General features: G+C 35.7%; 1 protein-coding gene across 4 annotated transcripts in view; it reads right to left on the bottom strand.

The window, feature by feature from the left end:
- The window catches only part of LOC149937231 (alpha-(1,6)-fucosyltransferase-like), a 45,679-nt gene that overhangs the window by 7,202 nt on the left and 14,919 nt on the right, over positions 1 to 23,558 (bottom strand). Inside the window, exons 1-6 of one of the 4 annotated variants that reach the window (XM_090181595.1) lie at positions 16,288 to 16,344; positions 15,741 to 15,906; positions 12,196 to 12,230; positions 10,333 to 10,492; positions 8,780 to 8,894; positions 3,768 to 4,032 (exon numbers count right to left, since the gene is read on the bottom strand). In XM_090181595.1, coding sequence (XP_090037721.1) covers positions 3,768 to 4,032; positions 8,780 to 8,894; positions 10,333 to 10,492; positions 12,196 to 12,230; positions 15,741 to 15,906; positions 16,288 to 16,303 — 757 coding nt within the window. In that variant the 5' untranslated portion in view covers positions 16,304 to 16,344. Of the gene's footprint in view, positions 1 to 3,767; positions 4,033 to 8,779; positions 8,895 to 10,332; positions 10,493 to 12,195; positions 12,231 to 15,740; positions 15,907 to 16,287; positions 16,345 to 23,558 lie in introns of those variants that run through there. The other 3 variants (XM_090181596.1, XM_090181597.1, XM_090181598.1) reach the window with 3 other exon arrangements.

Genomic DNA, 23,558 nt, shown 5'->3' with positions numbered 1-23,558 from the left:
GAACAATTTCTTCTTATTAAATAAATTGTTTGCCCCTACGAAAGAAAATCTCGGCTACGCTATTGCCTTACTCCCTTTCTAATACGGTCGAAATGTAGACATTTGTAGTACATATAAAATTTGTTATAGAAATTGTAAATACTTCCTTTAAAATGAAACCCAAAATAACGACGTACAGTTGTACTGAAGACTATCCTTTTACCAGTAAGCCAAAATTATACTTTTTCAGCTTATTTGCTTGAGATAAATAAATTTTATCCTTATTATTATTACTAAGGAGGTGAATCTCCGATAGAACTTTGGGGCCGATCGTGTTTGATCGAACCGCGGCGAAAGCTTTTTCTTTCGTTTCTCAAGAAGTACGTTTCCGATTTACACCAAACACTCTACAACAAGGTATGGTAAATCAGTTGACATATTTCAAAAACTTCAACGCTTCTGGACAAACCGCTGTCAGATGTCCTGCACACCAATTTCGCGCACTTTGCACTGTTAAAGGTACATATTTTAAAGAGTGCGCGTACTCTTATAGTACCGTAAAAGATATGGCCGTATACGCTTATAACCTGGAATTATCAGCAGTAGCGGCGCTAAGGTTTTTTCACAGGTGGGTCAATTATTTTGTGGCCCCTAAGAATTGTGTGGCCTTTAGCGGGAACCTTGGATTGACCATATTTCTCAAAAAAGGTGAAATCGAAAAAGCAAGGTCGTTTTATTGTTGCGGCTCTCGTCACGTTTTCTGGACCCCTACTGACCTTGTATCCGACCTGGAGGGGACACGTGCATGCCTGGGATATTTCCTTAAATTCCCTTAAGCCCTTTTCTTTTCAACTTTCTCTCAATTACCGCTCCCTACTATCTTTTTGAGTAAACGAATTGATTTTGAAAGACGTTTCTTGGCAATAAAACTAGAGATAAAGAAAATTCTTAAATTAAAATATGTGGCCTCTTAATTATAAATATGTGGCCCTTTTAATATAAATATGTGGCCCCTCTCAGAAATGCAGGGGGGCTAAAGCCCACTTATGCCCACCCTTAGCGACGCTACTGATTATCAGATCTTCGATAACGGCCGTCTTATTATTTGAACTCCGAAAAATTGCCCCTAGAGCAGTCCAGGCTTGCGTTCTGTACTTAGAAAGTTTTCTCTGGCACCCTTCTCTGGCCTTGAGTTTATAAAAAGTTAATTTCCTACTCTCTCTCAAAAAAGGTCCAAACTACCCCTCCCAAAAAAATTATTTACCCAACCCGCAATAGTTATTTAACCGGTTTAACCATAAACCTGCGCGAGTAACCAGAAAATCAACGGCTAATTACTAAGGAATAATCGTAAATTTCCCAAATGTTTCACGGGCCACCTTCTGCCCATCACCGCGTTAGGGTATATTTAGATTATGTTAACCGGAAATATATTTGAAGTGTAGTCTTTGATTGTTAAAGGGGATGTTCCAGGTAATACAACAGTGATACGGAGGTGAAGTTTTTTTACTTTTCTTCTTCCAGAAACCGTTGAGATGTATGTTGTTATAATTTTATCAATGCTTACCGAAAATATATTGAAAAATGCCTGCTTTGCCCCTCGAAGTGGATTTTCCGGCAAACCCAACAGAGGTACAGGGGTAAACTACTTTTTTCGAGATTTTTTCCTAGGAACCGTTGAGATACTTTCTGTTTTACCTAGGTACACCCAGGAATGAGCTTAGAATGACTGTACTATTAGGATTCAAATTTGTCTTCAACGGCCCACGTTACAAATTCAATGATTCATTACCTATTCCTGCCAATGCCGCGGCGCTGATAAATATCAAAGCAAATTTCGCGCTCCAAATAAAATGAAATTTGTAAATCGTTCGATCGGCATTAATTGATCCTTTCTAACCATGTCATAGCCTGAGTTCGATAGTCATATCAATTTGCGAAATCAAAGGCCCATAAAAATGCGGCTATTTTTAACAATAGGTACTTTTGTTTTTATTTGGTTTGTTTATCGTTTTTGGTTTATTATTTGTCAAGGATTACAATAATGCAAAAAGTTTTAAGCACGATTTTTTAGAAAGATATGATAAATATAAAATTGTTACTTGCCAGCAATTTTGGGTAAAGTGTAGAATAGCTGCCCCCCACCCGATTTTATATATATATATATATATATATATTTGGATAGAGGACGAGATGGGGATTATTTTGATGTTAAATTTTTTTGGCGGAAATGAATATTTACAAAGATATGTATTTTTAAACATTGGCCTTTACAGTTCTTTACATTCCTAGATTTTAATGCGTTTTGGATAACGTGGGGCTGATGACGACAAAGAAAAATGAGGAAATGCAAAACATTACTAACTTACTTTTTTAATTAGGGTATTTTCGCCGTATTTCAACGCATTTTAGGGGTTTTGGCGGGGAAAATAGGTTAGGTTAGGTTATTTATATTATTAGGTTAGTTGGATTAATATCGGGTTGACGATACTTGATGCGTCAGGCTTGGCGCTGTCCTCTAGGTTGCGTTATAGATGGTCCATAGCTTTTTTTAGTATGAGGTTGGGGAGGTGCCGCGCGCCCCCAGCGCTCGAGAGAAGTGAGTGCGCGGCGCCGCCAGGCGCCAATACTTAGAATACATTTGACGTTGTATAAGTCAAAATCACACAGAAGACATAATATGACATAGTGTGGTTAAAAAAAGGTTAAAATGCGTTGAAATACGGGAAAAATTCTCAATCCTTAAAGGTTTGTACTGTTTTGCATTTCAGCCTTTTTCTTTTTCGTCATCAGTCCTACGTTATCCAAAACGTATTAAAATCAAGGAATTTAAAGAATCGTACTTGTCATCAGTCCTACCTCATCCAACACCTACACAAATCACGAAATATGTCGTCTTTTCCGTTGTAAAGATTGCTGGCAAGTAACAATTTTACATTGATCATATCTTTTTAAATAATAAATTGCGGTTAAAACTTTTTGCATTACTGTAATCCTTGACAAATAACAAACCAAAAAAAAAAACAAAAAACACACGAAAAAAAACAGAAGTACCTACTGTTAAAAAATCCCAAAAATGTCCTTGGTATTTTCGTCAAAACTAATTTGGGTTATCGTGCGCTTATAAAATTAGACAACTTTTTTTATTCAGTTTCTATCAGAGTTCATAAGTTATTGCCCTGTGAAGGACATATAAATTGAAGTGATGTAGTACAAGTTAGGTTGATTAATCCGTAGGAGAGGATTGGAATGAAAGGAATTGTTATAAACTGTGTTTTCTTGATGATATTAAATTTTAGTTGTGTTATAGGCAAAACCATAGATAAAATAACTTGGTATATAGATAGGAAACTTCAATGGAGCAAACTGACTCTCACGAGATTGCCCTGACATCTAGTGACTGCGCCAGGCTGTGTTCTCAAGAGCGTGGAACGTATTAAGGAATTTGAGGTCGGAGGTTTGGGAATAAACGTATTTTGCAAGGTAAATGTCTTCAAATATTCAAGAAATAGCGTTTAAAAAAAACTTGAAATCATTAATGAATGCTATTTCTTTAGTGCTATTTTTTAAATATGCTCTCAGTTCAAGAAAAAAGTACTTTTAATACATATAGCTCGCTTAAGCCTTTGCAATTGGGATAGCGTTACACCAAGGTTCTAGTACGAACTTCACCAAATATTTTATTCGGGTGCCGCCACCAGATGTCGGCCAAAATTCTGGCGTCACTTCTACAACATGAAGTTTCCTATCTATATACGAAGTTATTTTATCTATTGGTAAAACAATACCATTTTTAGGAGGTCCCAAAGTTTCGCTAGTTCGTTTAAAGTTGCCATCCTGGCAAGTGTCACTCAGGGGTCGAAAGCCAATGCTGCTCCAGGATCTGTTTGGTGCATAGTGCCATTTAGAGTTCTCAAGCACGACTCTTTTTCCGGCGAAGAAGGCTTCTACGAAACAAGAGAGGACGTCGTGAATCCCGGAAGCGAAACCATCAATATTCGAAAGATCGCACAGAAGCACTTTGTTCGGATTATTGCAATTTGAAGGATTATTCTATACGGAAAATAAAATATTTAAAATTTATTGTATAGAGAAAATGACCAAGCACTTAATAGCTTAACTTAAATTGAAACACATTGCACAAATAAAGATAAAACTTAGCTGCTACAAATATAGTTTTGCAAAGTATAAAAAAAATCATACTTCCCAAAATGCATTTTGTAAAAAATTTATTTCATAGGGACTTTGTTTTCTCCCTGAGGGTCTCATTAATATTCTAAATTTGTAAGTTGGCGGAGTAGTTATTACTTTCACCTTGCAGCAAGAGGAGCCGGGTTCAATCCCAACTTGTGATATTGGGTGAAAATTCGGAACCACTCCTTCTGGTTGAGTTTTCATGTTCTCTCCCCACTGGTGGAAGGGGTTTCCTCGAGTTCTTTGGTTTCCCCTTTCCATAAACATTTGATGAGGTTAACGGTAATAGTTAGTGTAGGGAGTTGTTGGCCACCTGTTTAAAGGCATTAAATGATGCGGTGCGTTGGTTATAAGCTTAGCTGATTTTTATTATAATTAATTTCTCATGGAACTATGGAACTCATCGATAAAATAATCTTATTCAAGATAAAAGCTCGGAAAAAGCCAAATAAAGTGAAAGTGTTCTTTAATTAAAAATAAAATAGAAATAGCTACTTTATTTACACAGTAAATTTTTTAAAAGGTACAACATTTAGTACACGTCGACTAGTTTCGCGCTCTATTCAGAGGCTTCATCAGGTCTGGTTTCAACAATTTTAAAATTATACAAAATTACGGTTCTGTAGAACCACGTGACTGTAAATTAAGAGTTAACTGGTCTACCACAATTCCGCTTAAAAACTACCCGGACCATTATCTTAGTAAAAACTTTAATTTCATTTCCGTTTTTTACTTATTTGTAGTGATTCTCTAATATTTAATTTAAAATAATTGTCTACGTAGGCGATATGTTTAGGTTCATTGAAAAGTATTTTATGGGTCGGGTTATCAGCGATGTGTTCAACAAGAGCAGAGTTGTAGATTTTCTTCTTTTTTATATCATTTTTGTGTTAAAAAAATATAAAATTGTGTTCGTTAAAACGTTTCTAAAAAATTCTAGTTTTTTCCACAGGAACGCTTTAGTTCATAGACGCCATATTTGTCTAATAGCAAAGTTTTTCCTTAAGGGAATGATATTGTATTTTGTGGATTGGTTTAGAGACAGATTTTAATTTGTTATTACTGAACACATTGCCGATTGATTGAAATGTAACTGTAAATGGAAACAAATGATTTACAATAAAGTTTTATCAGGCAAGGATAAAAATATTTAATCAACAATTTACCGAAATTGATACATTCGTTATATTAACAACTATAGGGAAAACATGTTACATTTCAAAGGTACTTGTGGAAAACGGTATCTTCCCATTGCGCCGAATCCCATTCAACAGAATTCCCATTAGACCGAATTCTGCCAATGTTTTTGATGAAATTAGCCCAAAGGCGGGTTTTTTATTTTTCTAATCGACCGACGCAACATTAACAATTGAGCGACCGCAAAAAAAAATGTTTTTCTTTCTACTCCTTTTGATTTTTTATGGAAGCGTTTTAATATATTTCTAAATCTGTTAGTTTAGGTTAGGTTAGGTTAGGTTAGGTAACACTGTATACTGTTCTGACAGATGCTGAAACGGATAAAACCGAATCCTTAAGCCGGAGAAACGCGGGTTTTTCGGTCTAATGGGACAATCCCATTGGACCTCTATCCTAAATCCGCCAAAGGGCGGCTTTTTCGGTCGAATGGGATTCGGCGCAATGGAACAGATTCTGGAAAACGGATGGCTGCCTTAATTAATTCTTAATTATCATTTACCGTGAAAAAACCTAGTAGTAAAATATGCCAAAATGTAATTATTGCAACCTAGCACCCTAAAAACTAATTACAATAAGGAACGTGTATATTTCTGACATGAGGGATGTTAGTTAGATATACGAATTTACGTATAAATGTATACATAAAATACGAAAGCTTTAATCTTATTAGAGTATCTTGGAAATAATACTATAATTTGTTACGTTTATTCTACACGAATTAACTGAAATTACAGCAATTTTTAACGCCGTTTTTTTGTAAGAGTAATAAAGAATCTTTGAAAATTAATGTTTACTATCAATACGTTTGTAGCATTTAAGATAATTAACATTTCCAGACTGATTGGTTAAGGTAATAACAACTATGTCAACAAGCAAGCGAAAAGATGTACGCTTGCAAAGTCTGGTACCATATTCTTTACCCTGCGCCATGAATTTCTTTAAAGTATGGAACGGGGAAAAGTATTGGAGGGCAGGAATAATAATCCTATGAGTAAATAATAATAATCAGCTAGGCTAATACCCAAGGCACCACCTTATGGGCTCCGTGACTTTTTGCATTATCATTTCTATGACCTCCACGTAATTAGTCGTGGTCTCGCTGGAATTTTGGAATCGATAATCTCTCTGTTCCCAGACAAACTCATCGTTATAATGTTGATACTCAACTTTAATAGCGCTGGAGAATCTGCAGAAGTAGCAAACTGCCGAAGCAGCCCATGAAAACAATCTAACGCGGAACCGGACAACATTGTAGGGATCCAACGTTTAAGAACTTAATCTTCGGGACAATCCCTACTAACTACATTTTGATGCGTTTTAATCAAAGTGAAAAAAAACACTATTTAGATTAAGCGGTGGGAATTATGATGATGCAGTATTTAAAGGCGCTTGTGAAAGCAGGTAAAGGGGTAACTAACTGGATGAAGTGGTATAATTGCCACCAATAATCGGAAAAACCTGCAGCGAACTGGTAGCTGGAGCGGAGAATGAACAACCTTAACTGGTCGCTGTCGGTGCGCCGGTAACGGATGATAATATCCTGCAGTTGACGGACTGCGGGTCAACGTTTATCAGCTGGCCTGCGTGGCGGTTGTGAGGTGGACGGTCAAAGTCGCTATTTTCTGCATCATTAATTGCATTTGTAACTGGATCGCACAATGGAGTCACTAGTGGTATTGTGCGTATTTCCCACCACCGGGGAAATAGAGACGACCGTTGGGTCGGACGTCACTGCTACAGGTATATTGCTAGACTTAATATTTCAGGGCGATTAATTAGCTACCGACACAATACTAGGACTCCCGTGAGCCGAATTGGAAGTAGTAACGGATCTACACGCGTAAAAAGTGGCTGCAGAGGCAGCGTTGGGTTTGTCGAAGAGCTTTTTTTTTGGAACGGGGAAACCGTTTTGATTTCCCTTAAATTGATGGGCTGGGGAGATTGATCTCGCGGTATTTCTTCTTCCTGACGTTTCGTCTCTTTCAAAGGACTGACAAGCTTCCACACAGCTAACGCAATATGAGCAACAATTTTAAAACTTTCGTGAATGAAGAATTAAAACAATTTAAATGGTGAAAAATATTGCGATTAAAATGAAATTACACAAACGTAAACCTTGTCTAAGGATACCAAATTAAAATACAAAACCTAAGCAGTTGCTAGATAACACCAAAAGAGAAGGTCCATAGACAAAGCGATAAGCAAAATAACTAGACTTAAAGTTAAAATAGGGGAACACGTTTTAGGAAATAGGTATTTAAAACAAGGATAATTTATTTACAAGGAATTACCCTAGGGGAAACACTTACTCGTACTCAAAACTAACGTGAAATCAAATGTATAAATTATACAACCAATAAACTAACGTTGCACCTTAAGTTTTATTAATCACTCGACTGAGATTACCGGTAACACGATTAACGAAGTGACTCTCAAGGAGCGCACTGTGGGCGTGCACCGCCGGAACAATACGTGGCGATTCTTTGGACGCGACGGTCGGGTCTACTCTGATAGACACATTGACGGCACTTCGGCTTTTTGGAGTTTCGGAATATTTAGGTTCTTCCCGGAACGTAATGAGATCTTTCGTCCGGTTTTAACTAAACACCTCTTATTGAAAACTGCATATCCGAGGTAATTATATCGTTTCCGGGTTCACTGTTTGGTTTACAGAACCATCCAGGCTGGAAAGGGCGTTTCAACGCTCTCTAAATATATAATTCCTTCTTCGATCTCGTACACCCCTAATCAATTACGACCGAATATTGGCCTGCCGTCATAAGAGTCCGACTTTCCATCTTGCTCTTTCCGGGGATATCCATGACGTAGCTTGTAGATGCGAGAGTGATAAATATTTGCCCGTGAAAGACGCGCAAAACATTCGGATCAGTAAAATATCGTTACATGTTTCATTAAAAATCCTACTTACACTTAACCACGAATGCGCACAACTTTAAAAAGATATTTAATGACCAAAGAGGTGAGATTAGTTAAATCGATATGGGTTTGTCAATTGAATCGAATCCAGTGGAGATTGTTTGTATGAATTTAGAGAAATTGGTAACAAGTGTTTCACCCAAAAACGTAATTAGAACGTTTCTCTAACGCTAAATATGCACAGGGCCGTTATCGTGGGACGTAGAGGAAAGTGGCCCTTACCGTTGTTATCTAGAATTGGCAAACATTGCTAGAGCTGGAGAAATCTAAGTTATGACAACTTTGAGCGTTGAATTTTGAAAGCTTCCGTCAGTCCCCTGCATTTGGGTTCCCAACTGAGTAACGTGGCGCCTGCCCTCGCTAATCATCCCGTAGATGAAGACATGTTTATTTAATCATTATTGGCTACGCCCGTACGGTTATTTCCTTTGAGCTAGTAAAGTATTGTAATAAGGTAAGTGAAGTGGGTCACCTGTAAATGGTTAATCTTCATTTGAATATCGCCAGTGATCCTTCTAAGTTGGATTTTTTTCCGTGAAAGTCGGTCACCCTTCATTTGAAGCAGATCATTGTTGATTTGCAAAGAACTGAAATGTTGAACGGAAATTAAGCGTATCAATCGAGCAATCCTTTGACTAGCGATTGAAAGGCACACGTGAAATAACACTTTCATAGTCGAGGCTCTCGTCAGGTTTACGAGGGTTGAAGGTCCATCCTGACATTTTCAACGCAAAACGTACAAAGAGAAGGCGATAAAGAATTTTCCATCCACCATATTTTTACTTGGTCAACGAGGAAGATTTATACTCCGACTATGCTGAAAATGGCGCTGCACAACACTAGGGGCATATTTACCGCTACGCACGTTCCGAGGCACGGTCCAGTTACCACGTGTCAACATAGGTAACATAATACCTCTTAGTATTTCTTAGCTTTCCTCCGACTAACCTAACTTCCGTTAACGTGATGTTCCGGGAATTTGGCGAGTGATTTTGAATACCGCCATTTTAAGGCTTAATGTGTATTTAGCCTCACTATGGTTACGCCACAGATGCAATTTTTTTGGAGAATAATATTCTTAGCTGAATTTGAACTCTGACTGAAAAATTCCAATTACAGAGTTGCTAGTCATTAACTTATTTATCTTTGGTGAGGAAAGGCTGTAGTAAGAAACAACGCATGAGCAAGGCTCATACTTATAGGTATAATGTTATTTATGGCGTCACCGAACGTGGTCCCACCCCGTTATTAAATAAAAGCAGAAAAGCCTCTTCTGTTGCATCGCGCCTTCATTAATATTATCGGAAAAAAATTCCTCATTAGGACATCACGCATTTTCTTTAAATTTAACTAATTGGTCAAAGGTGGCTATCATGAGGAGAACAAAGCGGAGTGGATGCGTAAAAAGTTATCGATATTAAGTGCCAGATGATAGGTGCAACTGTAAAGAAACACTTGTACTGGTGATGTGGTTTAATTCCAAGTTAGACGGTCATGGTCAATGTTAAACCTGCTTTTCCAAAAGCCCGCGATTTTAAAGAGACTTGAAATATGTCTAATCCCGTGAGCATTAAATTCGTTTGCTTTTTCTGGTTGGCCTTATGATAAGTCTCAGACGTGCATAGATCATTTTCAGATTCTAACTGGTGACAAGTGGGCATAGCCACCTGGCGGCCCAATTTTTGGCAACTTGAGTCGGGGATGTTGGCGAGGTTGAGAGGGTCGTTGAAATTTCGGTTGAGTCAACTCAACCCATGGATTCGTCTATGTTCCAAACCGCCCTCCTCCCCTCTGGGGTTTGTCCCAACAGCCCACGTGAACAGAACGTTTTTGTATAAGAAAGCTCAATCTGGAAACCGATTTGAAAATTCAGTTATTTGTTGGTCTGAAGTACCATTTTAATTTAAATAACGTCAACAAATTTCCGAAGCAATTGATACGAACTGGTCACGTATTATAACCTTTAACGCCAGAGCGTATTTCCGAAAACTGTTTAAATTGCGACTAAATTGGATACAAACGTACTTTATGAATTCCCCGCTAAATTTTTCCATCCTTTTAAGAACGCTTTCTATTTCGGGCCGATTTGGAGATAACCGCCGAAGGTGCCGTGTCTCATTTCGCAGGTACTTCGAAAGGTCGCTTAGCGTTGCTCGATTTTTTTCCAACAACGGGAGGATAGTACCTATAACAATATTAAATATATTCAATAGCGGCACTTAAGGTACACTCTTAGAAAAAGGGTTCCGAATATCCGGAAAAAGGGTATCTTAACACTTGTCCCGTATTAAAACCCGTAATTTTTCTATGTAGACCCTTTTTTTGCAAAGTTTAATATAGAACCCGCCATGGTTTAATTAAGAACCATCAGAAATTCACTAACAAACGTTTAACGGTGCTATATTGCACCATCAGTTGTTCGAAACAAAACGCTAAAAGGTTCAGCAAGTCACCATTAACGTTCCATTGCAGAAATCTAGTCGGTTTTAAATAACACTGTCAAGAGTCCGTAAAGGAACGCTTTATGGTTTTATATTGATAGCTAGATTTGAAGCGAGACGTAACTACTGTATGGGATACATGCGAATTGTTTGTAACTGTCGTCTCTTTTTATATTTCAATAATTGCTTATGAAAAGCTATTTAAATAACAAATATTTTTAATAAAAAGATATAAAAGAAATTAATACGTGAGCAGTCCATTGCAATTTATAGTAAAATTATTGCATGGCGGTCGCTATACAGTAGACATCTTTTACGTTCGGGCTTCTATTGAAATCCGACGGTAAGGTAATTTTATCGGAAGTCAAAATTTCATCCAGAGACTCCAACAGTAGACCGGTTAACGCTTTTGGGTCTCAACAGTCATGCAAGGGAACTCTGGCTTTTTTATGAAATCTTTCTATATCAGTAAACTAATATAGAACCTGGATGTATACAGGGTGCCCGGAATTGCTCTGGCGGGCTTTTTTTCACACATTACAAATAATAAAAATTTTCTAACTAATACAAAATTAAACATAATACACGAAACTTAAAACTGATTATAATATAATATATAAAAAACCATGGTTCAATAGCAAACCCAGGGATTGAAAAATAAACCTTTTACGTTCTGAAATATACCCTTGGTCTTATAAACCCGGAGATTAAAAAACCGCAATGTTCTAATAAAAAACTAAAGGTTTTGTGTATCACTCAAAGGTTCTATGACAAACGCTAAGGTTCTATTTCTTTCGCCGAGGTTCAACGTAGATTCATTAAAATTGCTCAAGAACCGTATCAGTTCCACAAAGAATGGTGAAGTTCTAGAAGAAAGCCATTAAGAAATCGTTTTTCTAAGAGTGTACGAAATTATATCGTGTAATATATTTAAATAAAAAAACTAAATTAAGATTTTTAATACGAATATAATCAGGCTATAAAAATGCAATAATGTATAGAGGCCATTTTTCAAAGAATCTAGGATTTGTCGCAAGCAGGACAGTATTTATTTGATTATTCTACAGAAGAATGCCGATTCTTCTATTTTTGGCGTTGCTCCAAATCCACTCATGATCGAAAAGTAAAAGCTTTCCCCCTTAAACCAAATCCAACGGATTAAGGACTGGACCGACTATAGGCACTATCCTATCGGCTTCCACCAATGGATTTTTCTTCGGGACACGCGAGCTTTGCGTTTTTATACTTTCGATACCCGCCCATTTTCTCAATATAATCATATAAATAAATCCATTTCCCTCGTAGCGTAGATGGTGAATCATGAATTTTTTAAGGAATTGCCCGAGGGCATTGAAGTCGAAAATCAAATCAAGGTTACTTTTTATTTCCACAATAAATTTAATTCTTCACCAGTCTCCAGATGAAGTCAATACAGTTATGTACTTACCGCTAGAAGGAAACGACACGGCTATTTCTTTTTCCCTAAATGAAAACGTGCATTAGCGGCGTAATGTTTTCCAAATGAAAAATACTGTCATACCAAGATCCACAAATTAATAACGAGTAAATTAATACTATCACAAAGGTTTGAGACTAATACGCATTTTTTTCTAGTCCGCGTTCAATAAAAGAAACATGAAAACAATGTTAGATAAAAGCGCTTTTAAACCAAGTAGTCTGCATGTTAAAGTCACCTCCATCTGTTTATATTACCAAAATTCTAAGTCAATGAGTATATTTACTTTATTTCGTACTATTCCCATATATTAACAGGCAAAAATTAAGTGCTAACAGTCCGGGCTAATGTCAATTTTATGCCATTACATGCAGGAATCTACCAAGTTTAATTTGTCAATTTATATATATATATAACACTCGATATAAACAATATTAGCCTGTTCTTCATATTTTCAAACACTAATTGTAATTATATTTCAAATTAACATTTAAGTGAGAAAAATCTGAATTTCGTGACTACATATAAATAACATTTACTATCAACACCCGAGTGTTTTTATGGAGTAAGCCATTTAATACCAAATAAACTTATAAGTAGAACAATTACTAATATGAACCTTAAGTATTTAATTAACACAGTAATTAAACGCTTACTTCAAATAGTTTGATACTATTATTTATGAAGTTATAGCTTATGTACAATTTTCTTTAAAATTGTGTACTTCAATATGTTTTCGTTTCTTGAGGTGCAAACTAATAAAACTTCATAAATTAGGTAAGTTTTAAAACTTTTACACCCATTCCTCCCCGTTTAAGGGTGCCGCACCGAAGAATGGTTCAAATAATAGTTATCTGAAATTTACAATTTAGATTTTTAGTAAGACAGTGATAGGCAAGTTGGTTAAATGGCAGGTGAACATTTAAATCTGAAGAATTCGAGCGTGCCACAAAAGTTTGTTTTTAATTGGACATATAATCACTTTCTTTGCAAACTCTTTCCTATTGACAAATAAATTTAAAGTAGACGAAAAATAAATAGATTTTTAATTCAACGCTGGACCCAAATGGCCCAGTGTCCGTATTCGTCCAACACTGTCATACATTATTTAGTAAAAACTCACACACGTTAGTCATTAAGAAGAAGTAGATTCCACTGCCTGTCATGCAAGGGGTTGGTCACTCCGCGAACTCGGTGTACACTGTCGTACCTCTGACTGTGCTAATAACAGTTCGTGAAATCTTAAAAATCCGTGCGTGAACTCGGTGTACAGGTCTTCCGAGAGTGACTTACCCCTCGCTGTCATGGAGGCCAGAGTGCGAAATTTGCCAAAAAGGCACCTAGTCTAAATTCTTTGCTGCTCTATTAATTATTAAGACTAGAACGAATCTAGAAATTGTCGTTAAGTGAAGAGTCTAGACAGGTAAATAAATATTTAGAAATATATGGAATAAATTGACGTTAAAAAGTTTAAAATGATGTAAAGGAACACGGACTTTCTCCAAGGCTGTTGGGCTAAATATCGTTTTAGCGTATTTTCAAGGTTTCGCCGTATAGGTCGATGGCTTAATGGTAAAATATCCGCCTGCTAAACATAGGGCTTAGGTTCGATTCCTGACCCCGAACGTATTTTGAATTAAATTAATTAATTTCAATTTTATCCAAATGTAATACAAATCTTACAGAATTAATTTACTTATTAACTTTAATTTATTATAGAATAAATTGACGTTAATAAGTTCATAAACACGTAAAGGAAGACGAACTTTCCCGAAAGTTGTTTCTCTAAATATTAATGCTTCATAATATGTGTCGGTGGTTAGGAGCCCTAGTTAAAGTTTCGGTTGCCATTTTTGTTTTTGTTCAATAGACAAGTGGCAACATTTGAAATTATCTACAAAATAACTTTAATTGAACCTGAAATCCCGTTATATTAAAATAAAAACCAAAAGGGAAAACTATTTTAACTATTAATATACGCGTCCACTTAACTGCATTGCTCAATCAATATGTGTCGGTGGCTCTGTGGTAGAAAACAGCAGTTGAACCCGGGTTCAAAACCCACCCGAAGCATACGCCAATTGATAATAAGATGTATACCGTGAAGATTAGGTGGAAACTCTGCCATTTGGATACTTAGTTGTTTATCGTAACCCATAGCGATCGTTCCCTGACAAAAGTAAATAACTAGTAGCTTTCGCAAATTGGTAATAAGACTTGTACCGTTTACCCAAACACGTTTAACGTAACCCTAAGTGCTCGGTCCGTCCGAAAAAGCTACAGAAGTTGGACTGTAAAAAATCTCGTACAAACACAACACCCACACGCGCGAATTTGAACTCAGGTGTTTTAAAAACAATACACACTTTCCCAAAATTCGAGAAACTGCGAACGCGGTTTTTATTGCACTTTGCCCTGGTAACAAAAACCGACACGGTGATTGAAAAACCCTCATAGCGAATAATTCCCTCGGAGAGGTAATAATTTCACAATTTTCAGAAGATTAATCAAAAAATGAATCTTCGGTCTACAGGGGTGTGTGAATATCATTGTTTGGACACGAATATTAAATTTATCTTAGTTAGCTTATCGAATATCTCAAACGAAGAATGATTTGAAAAAAAAAATTGAAGGGCTTAAATCTGGGTCGGTTATTTGCTCAAATACAAAATAGTTTTTCCTAATTTAAATTTTTCAATCAATCATCAAAGTATTTGGTTTCGAAATATTACTAATATACTTCAAAACGGTAAAAACCATAGCACTTATGATAATAATAATACTAATCAGCTAGGCTAATACCCAAGGCCCCACCTTAGGCCTATGTCACCAAGTGACTTTAAAAGCCATTAATTCGGGTGGTCGGGATAAATTGCGTAGTAGGGTGGTGGCAAGCCCTTCATGCCACGCGAGCCAACAGCTCCCTAAACTTACTATTAACGTTAACCTCAACCTGTTTTTATGGAAAAGGAAACAGAAGAGCTTAAACCAGTGGGGAGCGAACTCGCAAACTCAACGCAGAAGGAGTTGTTCCGAGTTAAATGATGTGGTTCTATTTACTGAATTTGGTATTTATAGGCCTAATCCATAGAAAACTTGGTGCTGGATATATAACCGGTCTCAATAACTCCTGTCTTTAGGTTTGCTCATAGACCTATTGGTACGAATTAGTTTCTTCAAATTGTTTTAGAGTTAAGCTTTTTTGTTCCTATTTAATTATGGACTATTCTACCTGTTCACGTAGTTTATCACTCTTTTAAATAACAATATAATTAGGCAACATTTTGTTTGTTTATTTTTCATCCTGTGTAAATACTAATTAATAAGAAGATAAGACTAAATATTTATGATTTAGTGTGTAACTCTAAGTTGATTAATCAAAATAAGCACATTATCCGAAATAAAATATTGAGAAAATGTCGAAACATAGTTGGTAGTTTATCAAACATTGGTTTTCTTTTGTGCCCCCTGAACCAAAATCCTGACAACGCTACGGGCAAACGTATCTCTCCCATTCAAGTAACTTTTCGGCTCACCTTTCAAATTTCGGTGTGTCGGGTTTCGAAGTGGCGCGCGTAAGAGTTTGATGGCAAATAGTAGAGGTCAAGGTGTATCCATGATAACTCAATATCCACAAGGCGCCGAAAATAGCCACGGTGATGGATAATATAATCTGGTACCCTCTCTTCATGACAATGAGTTCTACATAGAAATCATTCTCGGATTTAGTTGATCAGGATTACGTTTATTGAAACAATCGGAGAAGGACTTTGCTGAGACTATTTATCGCGTTTCTATCAATCCCCCTCTGCCTTCCCCTCTGCCTTCCCCTCTGCCTTCCCCTCTGCCTCTAATAAGTCAATCGAATCGGCCCGGTATCCGTTTGGTTTCCTGACAATGACGTCTTTGGACGAAGGTAACGTTATACAACTTAGTCCTTCTCCCTAATATAAAAACAAATATATACACAGGTTTAGTGCGATCATTTTTTTATTCGGTTTTCAGTTTACCGTCAGAACTAAAATAACCATAATTGAAAATACGCGCCGATTAATTCAAGGAAATATTTTATAAAACACGAACTGGAAAAATAACGCATTTGTACGAAACACGGTGGGAAACGGGTGACAGGAAAGGGGTTTTACACGTGTTACGTGTAATTTTTTTAAATATATGTGGAATTATAATTAAATGTTATTAGAGAAGTTAAATTATTGGTTTCGTTGTCTAGGGGTTAAGGTTAAATTTAAATTATTACATTGAAGAAATAAAATAAATGGTTATAGAAGTATTTAATTAATTATATTAAAAATATAAAGGCTGGTCAGGCCAAAATTAAAAATATACACAAACAAATTATTATGTACAATGAAAAGAATATATTTACAACCGATAAAGGTCCATGGCGTCCCAACGTCCACCGGCCGAATCACTCGGCCCACACTACGGGCACTATCACATGTCCTCTTATCAGTTCGACGATTTTCTCTCGCTTGGGTCGGAGGTTTTAACCCCTACGAAGGGTATTGCAAAATCAGGTGAAACCTCCTTCCGGCGGAGAAAGTTTTGGACAACGGAAAACCCGCGAGGTAACGTTATAGTTAAGGGAGAGTTAAGTACGTTACATACGTTAAACGCCGTGTTTGGAAATTATGGAAACAAAGTTATTTTTAATAATTTTTATAATTTATACAGGGTGTTTGAAAAGGTAATGCAAATTTTTTCAGAGGTTTAAGGGGTGAGTTGAGAGGCATGTTTGTTGTTTTTTTTTTCATTTTCCTACGATGAAAGAAAAGAGCACCAGAGGGCTTCCAAGTGTGGCCTACTAGCCCCTGGAAGTAGGCTGCAACAAGCGCCAAACCAAGCAGCAGGGAAATGCGAAAATTAAGGTTTGAGTTCGTGTGCATAGGCGTGCGCACGATAGGGCCAGAGTGGGCCATGGCCCGACCTGAAAACTGAAAGGGCGCAAAAAATCTGGGAAAAAAGGGCGCAAGCCTTAAAATTGTAGGGGCACAAAATTTCCTAAAATCCACCAAAATATGATTCTAAACTAGAACAAGAGAAAATCGATAAAAAGATAAGAATGTAAAATACAAGTAAAAAAGTATAGTTATCGCTAACATGCTAAAAAAATAAGTGTTATTTGGTGATATTCTAGATTAACTAGAGATTTCTATCTCCCAGGCGTTTTTGGACAAGTATTTTATATTTTAATAAACTGTTTGTCAAAAAGGCGACTGACGGACACTGTCGTGAAATTAGTCATTTGGAGCTAGGATACGTTTTTTTCGGACTCTGTAGCCACGGTCACACGACTGCGAAAGCGATTCGATAGTACATTTTAAACTAGCTGCTAAAACAGTTTTACCGAAATGTAGTTCACGCGATCCCTAAATAAGAACTAATATTCGTTAGTACAACGTCGTAACTATATTTGCTACAGTGAAATACATGACGATGGAATATTAAGCATGGACTGTAGTCAGGGATGTCATGCCCCCGGCATTTTTGTGAGACAAAAAGGTCACGAAAAATTTAATATCACTACATTAGAAATGTCTTGTTTAATTTCATGTATCCATTGTTTTATGAATGCTATTATTTATTACATTCTTAAGTAGTTCGGCGATATCCATTTACACTATGCAGCTTCAGTGACTAAAGACGCGACGGTCTAAACATCGATTTTTTTTACATTTCAAACTGGGAAGTTTTAGACGTATTGTTGCGTTTTTAGAAGGACTGAGCTGTAAGAGGAAACTATAACCAAAACAGCGGTATTTTCGAATCTTAATAAGGGGCCAACATGCTTCTCCATATACTTTGAAAGCACTATTAATGCTATGAAAAACGTAAGCTTTTTTTTTCCACATTTAAATTTTAAGCGATTTTCATGCCCAAGATTCAGTGTTAGGGAGGCTAGCAAAAGCTTAACGGGTTTGTTATTACTGTCAACTTCAAATATGAAACACTTTATAATCTCAAAAAATTACATGGTTTACTCGACAGTAGGTGAAAGCCTACCTATGGCTTTGCTTTATTGAAACATTTTTGACATGACGGCTTTACTTATCGGCTGGGAAGTTCATGAGCAACCCTGTTCCAAAATTTGAAAATAAAAATTTTGGTCGGTGCCGCCTTAAAAGTTTTAAATCTTGTCAGTGATAATAAACGTATTATTTGTAAATAAATTTGGTTGTGATGCATTACCTATGCATAAATAATTATTTAAAAAATAAAATAACAATAATCATGTTTAAAATAATTGTAATCAACATTTAAAAACTTAAGCCTTTGCACGCCTGTACGTATACGGTAATGGCTAAATTATACAACTTTCTTATATAATCATTAATCATTCTGCATCGATTAGTTTTTACATATTTAATGTAAGCTATCACATAGTACTAACTATTATTATTAACATTTTTATTAAAGTTAATGGTTTATTTGTTTCAACTGCTTTTAATAATGTGTACATTGTTTATTAAAATATTAAAATAACCATAATCTTTTTAAATTAATTAATGCAACACGGTAAGAGCTGCAGTATCAAAAATTCCCAGTAAATTAATTATATAGTATCAATTATTATAATTATTTTAGTCATTGTTAACAATTGTCAATTATTAAGAGCTTTACCATTTAATAAAATTTTTAAATTGGCGCCTCAAAGATAAAAATTGGTATGACATCTCTCGTGGGCTATGGGGAAGATAATCACTTGATCAGTAGAGATGTGAGTTTATGAAATATTTCGCTGGCCTGTTTGTATCTTGGATAAATTATTTTTACAAGCTTTTTGCCGCATCATTGTTATCGAAATAAACTATTGTACATAAATGGTAATTATTAGATAAGCGTTCTTACTAGGGTATTCATTCTCTATTTTTAATCAATATTACATTACGAAACTGATCTGTAACAACGTTTTCCCTTGTTCAGTTTTCATATAGCATAATCACATTGAGTTCAAATACCAAAGTACTATAAATACAAAATGTAAACGTCAAAATATTGTCTATTTAATAAAAAACCTATTCAATTAGCTTTGTCTTTCAATTTCAATATTAATGACCTTATGCAAAAATAACCAATTACATTCCGATGATTCAATATGTGAAATTCTACTATTGGTGATTACAGATTATCTAACGCTGGGTCACTTTTTATGGGGTTGTAAAATAAAAAATTTCGCACAGTAAAATCTTCCTCTGCGAAATCAAGAGCAGTTTTCTCTGAGATTTGTGTCTTTCACTGGTATTCACGCTCTCGCAGCTGCTTCAAGATCACCAACGAATCAACAGATTCCAATAACTTTTTTTAACTAGTTGTCTGATAAAATTAGCGTTTTTAACATGCTCACTAGAGCCAGTTAAACACCTATAGCTTGTTATCTAAACCCTAATGGACAATTAAAAGTAAATTTGACATAAAAAAATTATACGTTAAGTTGAGTATAATATATTTAAAACTATTTTAAATACCGTTAATTGCATTCAATAATATAGCACAATATCCTACAGCAAAGTACTAATCTGTTCTATTAAAAATAAAAACTTAATTTTCCAACTTATGGCTCTCTTTTACAAATATAAATTTTAGGCAAAATATGCCCTGTGAGGCAGAGAAAAGGGACAGCTATTAAATAAAAATGTTTTTATCAAAGCAGTTGAAAGGTTGAATTAAGGGGGAGTAGTTGAGATCTATGAAGGCGCAGATATTGAAAATGTTTTAGGTTTAAACAGTTTTGTTTTTGGAATTTTCAAAAGCGAAATATATTTCTAAAATAATTTCCATCGATTTTCCTCATCTTTTATATATTTTAAAACCCTTAACCCTTAAATTTGAGCCTTGAAACTGTAACAGTAAACTGAGAATATTATAAATTGTCAAGGAGGGCCCCTACTAATAAGCATACCGGCATTCCGGGCATACCGGGCGTACCATTAGCCAAGATAGAGGCGAATTTGGCCAGAAATTTTCCAAGCTTATACAAATCGGCAAAGTTCGCTCTTAGCTATTGGTATGCCCATGCTTTACAGCACGGCATACCATTAGCCGAGATAGGAGCGAACTTGACCAGCTTATACGAATCGTTTTAGCTTCATTTTCGCGTAAGGTTTTGAATGTTTATCCATTTTACCGACATTTTTATTCAGTTTAAATTACTTTAATTTAATTTGATTTCTATAATAAAACTTGATATTATTTTTTTTTTCTTCATTTCCGAGTAGTTTTCATTGGGCATATCTGCGCTTAGAGGGGGCATATCTGTGCTTAAAGGGGGCATACTTGCGCCAAAGGGATGGATTTTCATCCAAACGTCATATTTAAATGTTTTTACTTCATTTCCGACTACTTTTCAATGCGCATACCTGCGCTTAAGGGGAACTATTGTGAAATTTTAAAAAACGCGAAGTATTTGCGCCTGTGTATCTAGAAATCAACAGCTCAAATTGTTAAGCACTTTTCGGTTTGGTATTCACGAGGTCTTGTTCTGAAAGTCCTGCGAACTAGTAATTATTCTAGGGGAAGGGGATGGTATATTTATGATTATTTTGATATTTCGCATTACAATAACTTGGGCCTTAGGGGGCATTCTATGTGAAATCAACACACTCAAAACCCGGACCATCTCGAATTTTAACGGAATTTTGCATATAGATAGTGTCTAGGGATTTCAAGAAATAGGCAAAGGGTTATTGAATTATCTCAAATGGTTTTCAAAATACGGCTGTTTAAAATTGAAAAAAATGACCAAAATAACATGACTGGTATATTTACTAATCCCCATAGCAACTGTTCTAATTAAGCTACAGAGTTGCGAATAGTGTCATTTTACCCAGTTATGTATATACCCTTTCCAACGATATACACCATATGTATATTTATTAAAAAAAAGTCTTTTTCAAATTTCAAATAATTTTTTGAATTTGATTTTTTTAAAAAGTGCATCATCAAAATTAAAAAACAAATACAGTGAATAGTTTGTATCTACGTTAAATGATTGACCAAATTTCAAAGTGGGAGGTTCATGGGTTCGTAGTTAAACAATATTTAATATGTATATATATATATATATATTCATATAACAAATACATATATTCAAATTATGCATATATATAAATATTATGTACACATATACGCATGTGTACATATATAATATTGACATATAATGTTTACATATATGCATATATATACTTATAATATAATAAATACATTTATGAATATAATTAATATAGGATGTCCACTAAAAATGACCCAGAGTAAATAATTGAAAAGCTATTTTTCCGGGGAATTTGGCATTTTCCGATCGCATAGCACGCGCAGGGGTAATTAGATGAAACCAAACTGTCTTGAGAACCGTTGGGCTTAGAGACTCAGTTCCAATTAGGAAGGTGTGTCCCATCGCATTTTATGCCCAAGTGACTCTAAACCGATGTTAATTGCCCAATAGGAACCCAAGAAAATAAACACCAAAAACAAGCAGGCCTTAAATAAAAATGTCCAAGATATCACAATAAGGTGTTAATAATTTAGAAAGTACTTGTGCTACGTTATCAATATTTTGAGTACAAATTCACTCTAGTAAAATTATAAGCTATTAAAATTCTGTTTACCTTGAACCATGTCGTCATGGTCATTCAAAATGTATCTCGACAACCGTTTGGTTTGGAAGATTGGTTCAGATTCGAAAAGTGTTCACCATCACTTTTTAGATCCAAATTTATTTTAACCGACCTAATCTGAGTTTAATTTAAATAAATTTTAATGTCGGTAATTAATCTTTTAACCTTTGTATTCATGATCTTCTGGTTTTTGGTGTTAGTTTTCTTAGCTTCCTATTAACCAATTTACATGACCCCCTGCGCGTGCTATGCGACCTGAAAATACCAAATTCCCCGGATAAAATTTTCAGTTATTTACTCTGGGTCATTTTTTAGTGGTGCACTTTTAAAAAAAATCAAACTAAAAACATAATTTGAAATTTTAAAAATATGGTTTTTAAACAAATGTACATATGGTGTATATCGTTGGAAAGTTCATACATAGCTGAGTAAAATGACACTTTTCGCAACTCTGGAGCTTAATTAGATAACTGCTATGGGGAGTTGGAAATATACCAGTCAGGTGAATTTGGCCATTTTGTTTTATTTTAAACAGCCGTATTTTGAAAACCGTTTAAGATAATTCAATAAAACTGTGCATTTGTCTTGCACTCCCTAGACACTATTTATATGCAAAATGTCGTCAAAATCCGAGGTGGTACGGTTTTTGAGTGTGTTGATTTCGCATGGAATGCCCCCTTAGGCCCAAGTCATCTAGCTAATTTTAGTGGCAACAATTCATGTAGCTTGGTTAAATTGCGTATAGGGTCGGTGGCAAGCCCTTCAAGCAACGCGATCCATCAGCTCCCTACACTTAATATTACTTAAACGATTATATTTTCTTTGATCTCTACGGGCCATAGAAATCAGCTATAAAAACCTTTAATACACTGGTACTCTTTACGGAACGAATAAACAATCAATCCTCGCATGATCGAGACCTTGCCAAGGAAATTAATTCCGTTACTAACCCTAGAAATCATCCGGTTTCTAAACAAACATGCATGTGACCACGAACAAATGAATTATAAGGCACCATGTGTGACACAGTTATGCGCCTGGCGTGAAACACATGTCATATACAGGGTGTATCATAAATGGTGGTAGGACAGAGCGTCTACGGGTTCTACAGATAATTTTAAGACGAAAATGTTCTATGGCATTTTTCAGATTGAGGCCACCACTTCGAAGTTACGAAACGATTAATGTATGGACGACCCCTTCATTTAACTTTGCATTTTAATACCTTAAATGGAATAGAACCTCCAACGCGTTCTTTATGGAAGGCCCCATCAATTTCGTTTATTCCCTTCACAATCAACGATTATCAGCGCCGCCGGTGTGAAAAGCCATGGGAGGCAGCGGAAAATATTGGAACCCTCGGAGGGCGACAGAAATACCAGAGGTTATATTCCCTTTAAGGTAAATAAGTGGTTTCATTCATAACATCGGCACGGGGCCGAAATAAAAAATCTTTCTCGGCGAAGGCCACTTTTACGAATGAATAATATATTCACGCCCTCACTACAAAATCATTTTGTTGGGACGCGAACGCGATATTTTTTCTTTACCATGGCGATTATCTGATTTCTTTTTATTATAAGTTTAGTAAAGTTTATTTTAACTTATTTCCTAATAGAAATAAATAATTGCCATGGTAACAAAAAAAAATAGCGCGTTCGCGTCACAACAAAATTATTTTGTAGTGAGCGCGTGAATATTTTATTCATTCATTAAAAGTTG

This window comes from Leiobunum rupestre, chromosome 7, assembly GCF_980474605.1.
Source record: "Leiobunum rupestre chromosome 7, qqLeiRupe1.1.hap1, whole genome shotgun sequence".
Lineage (NCBI taxonomy): Eukaryota > Metazoa > Arthropoda > Arachnida > Opiliones > Sclerosomatidae > Leiobunum > Leiobunum rupestre.
Note: the sequence above shows the minus strand (reverse complement) of the source record. Positions and strands in the feature narration are given on the sequence as shown.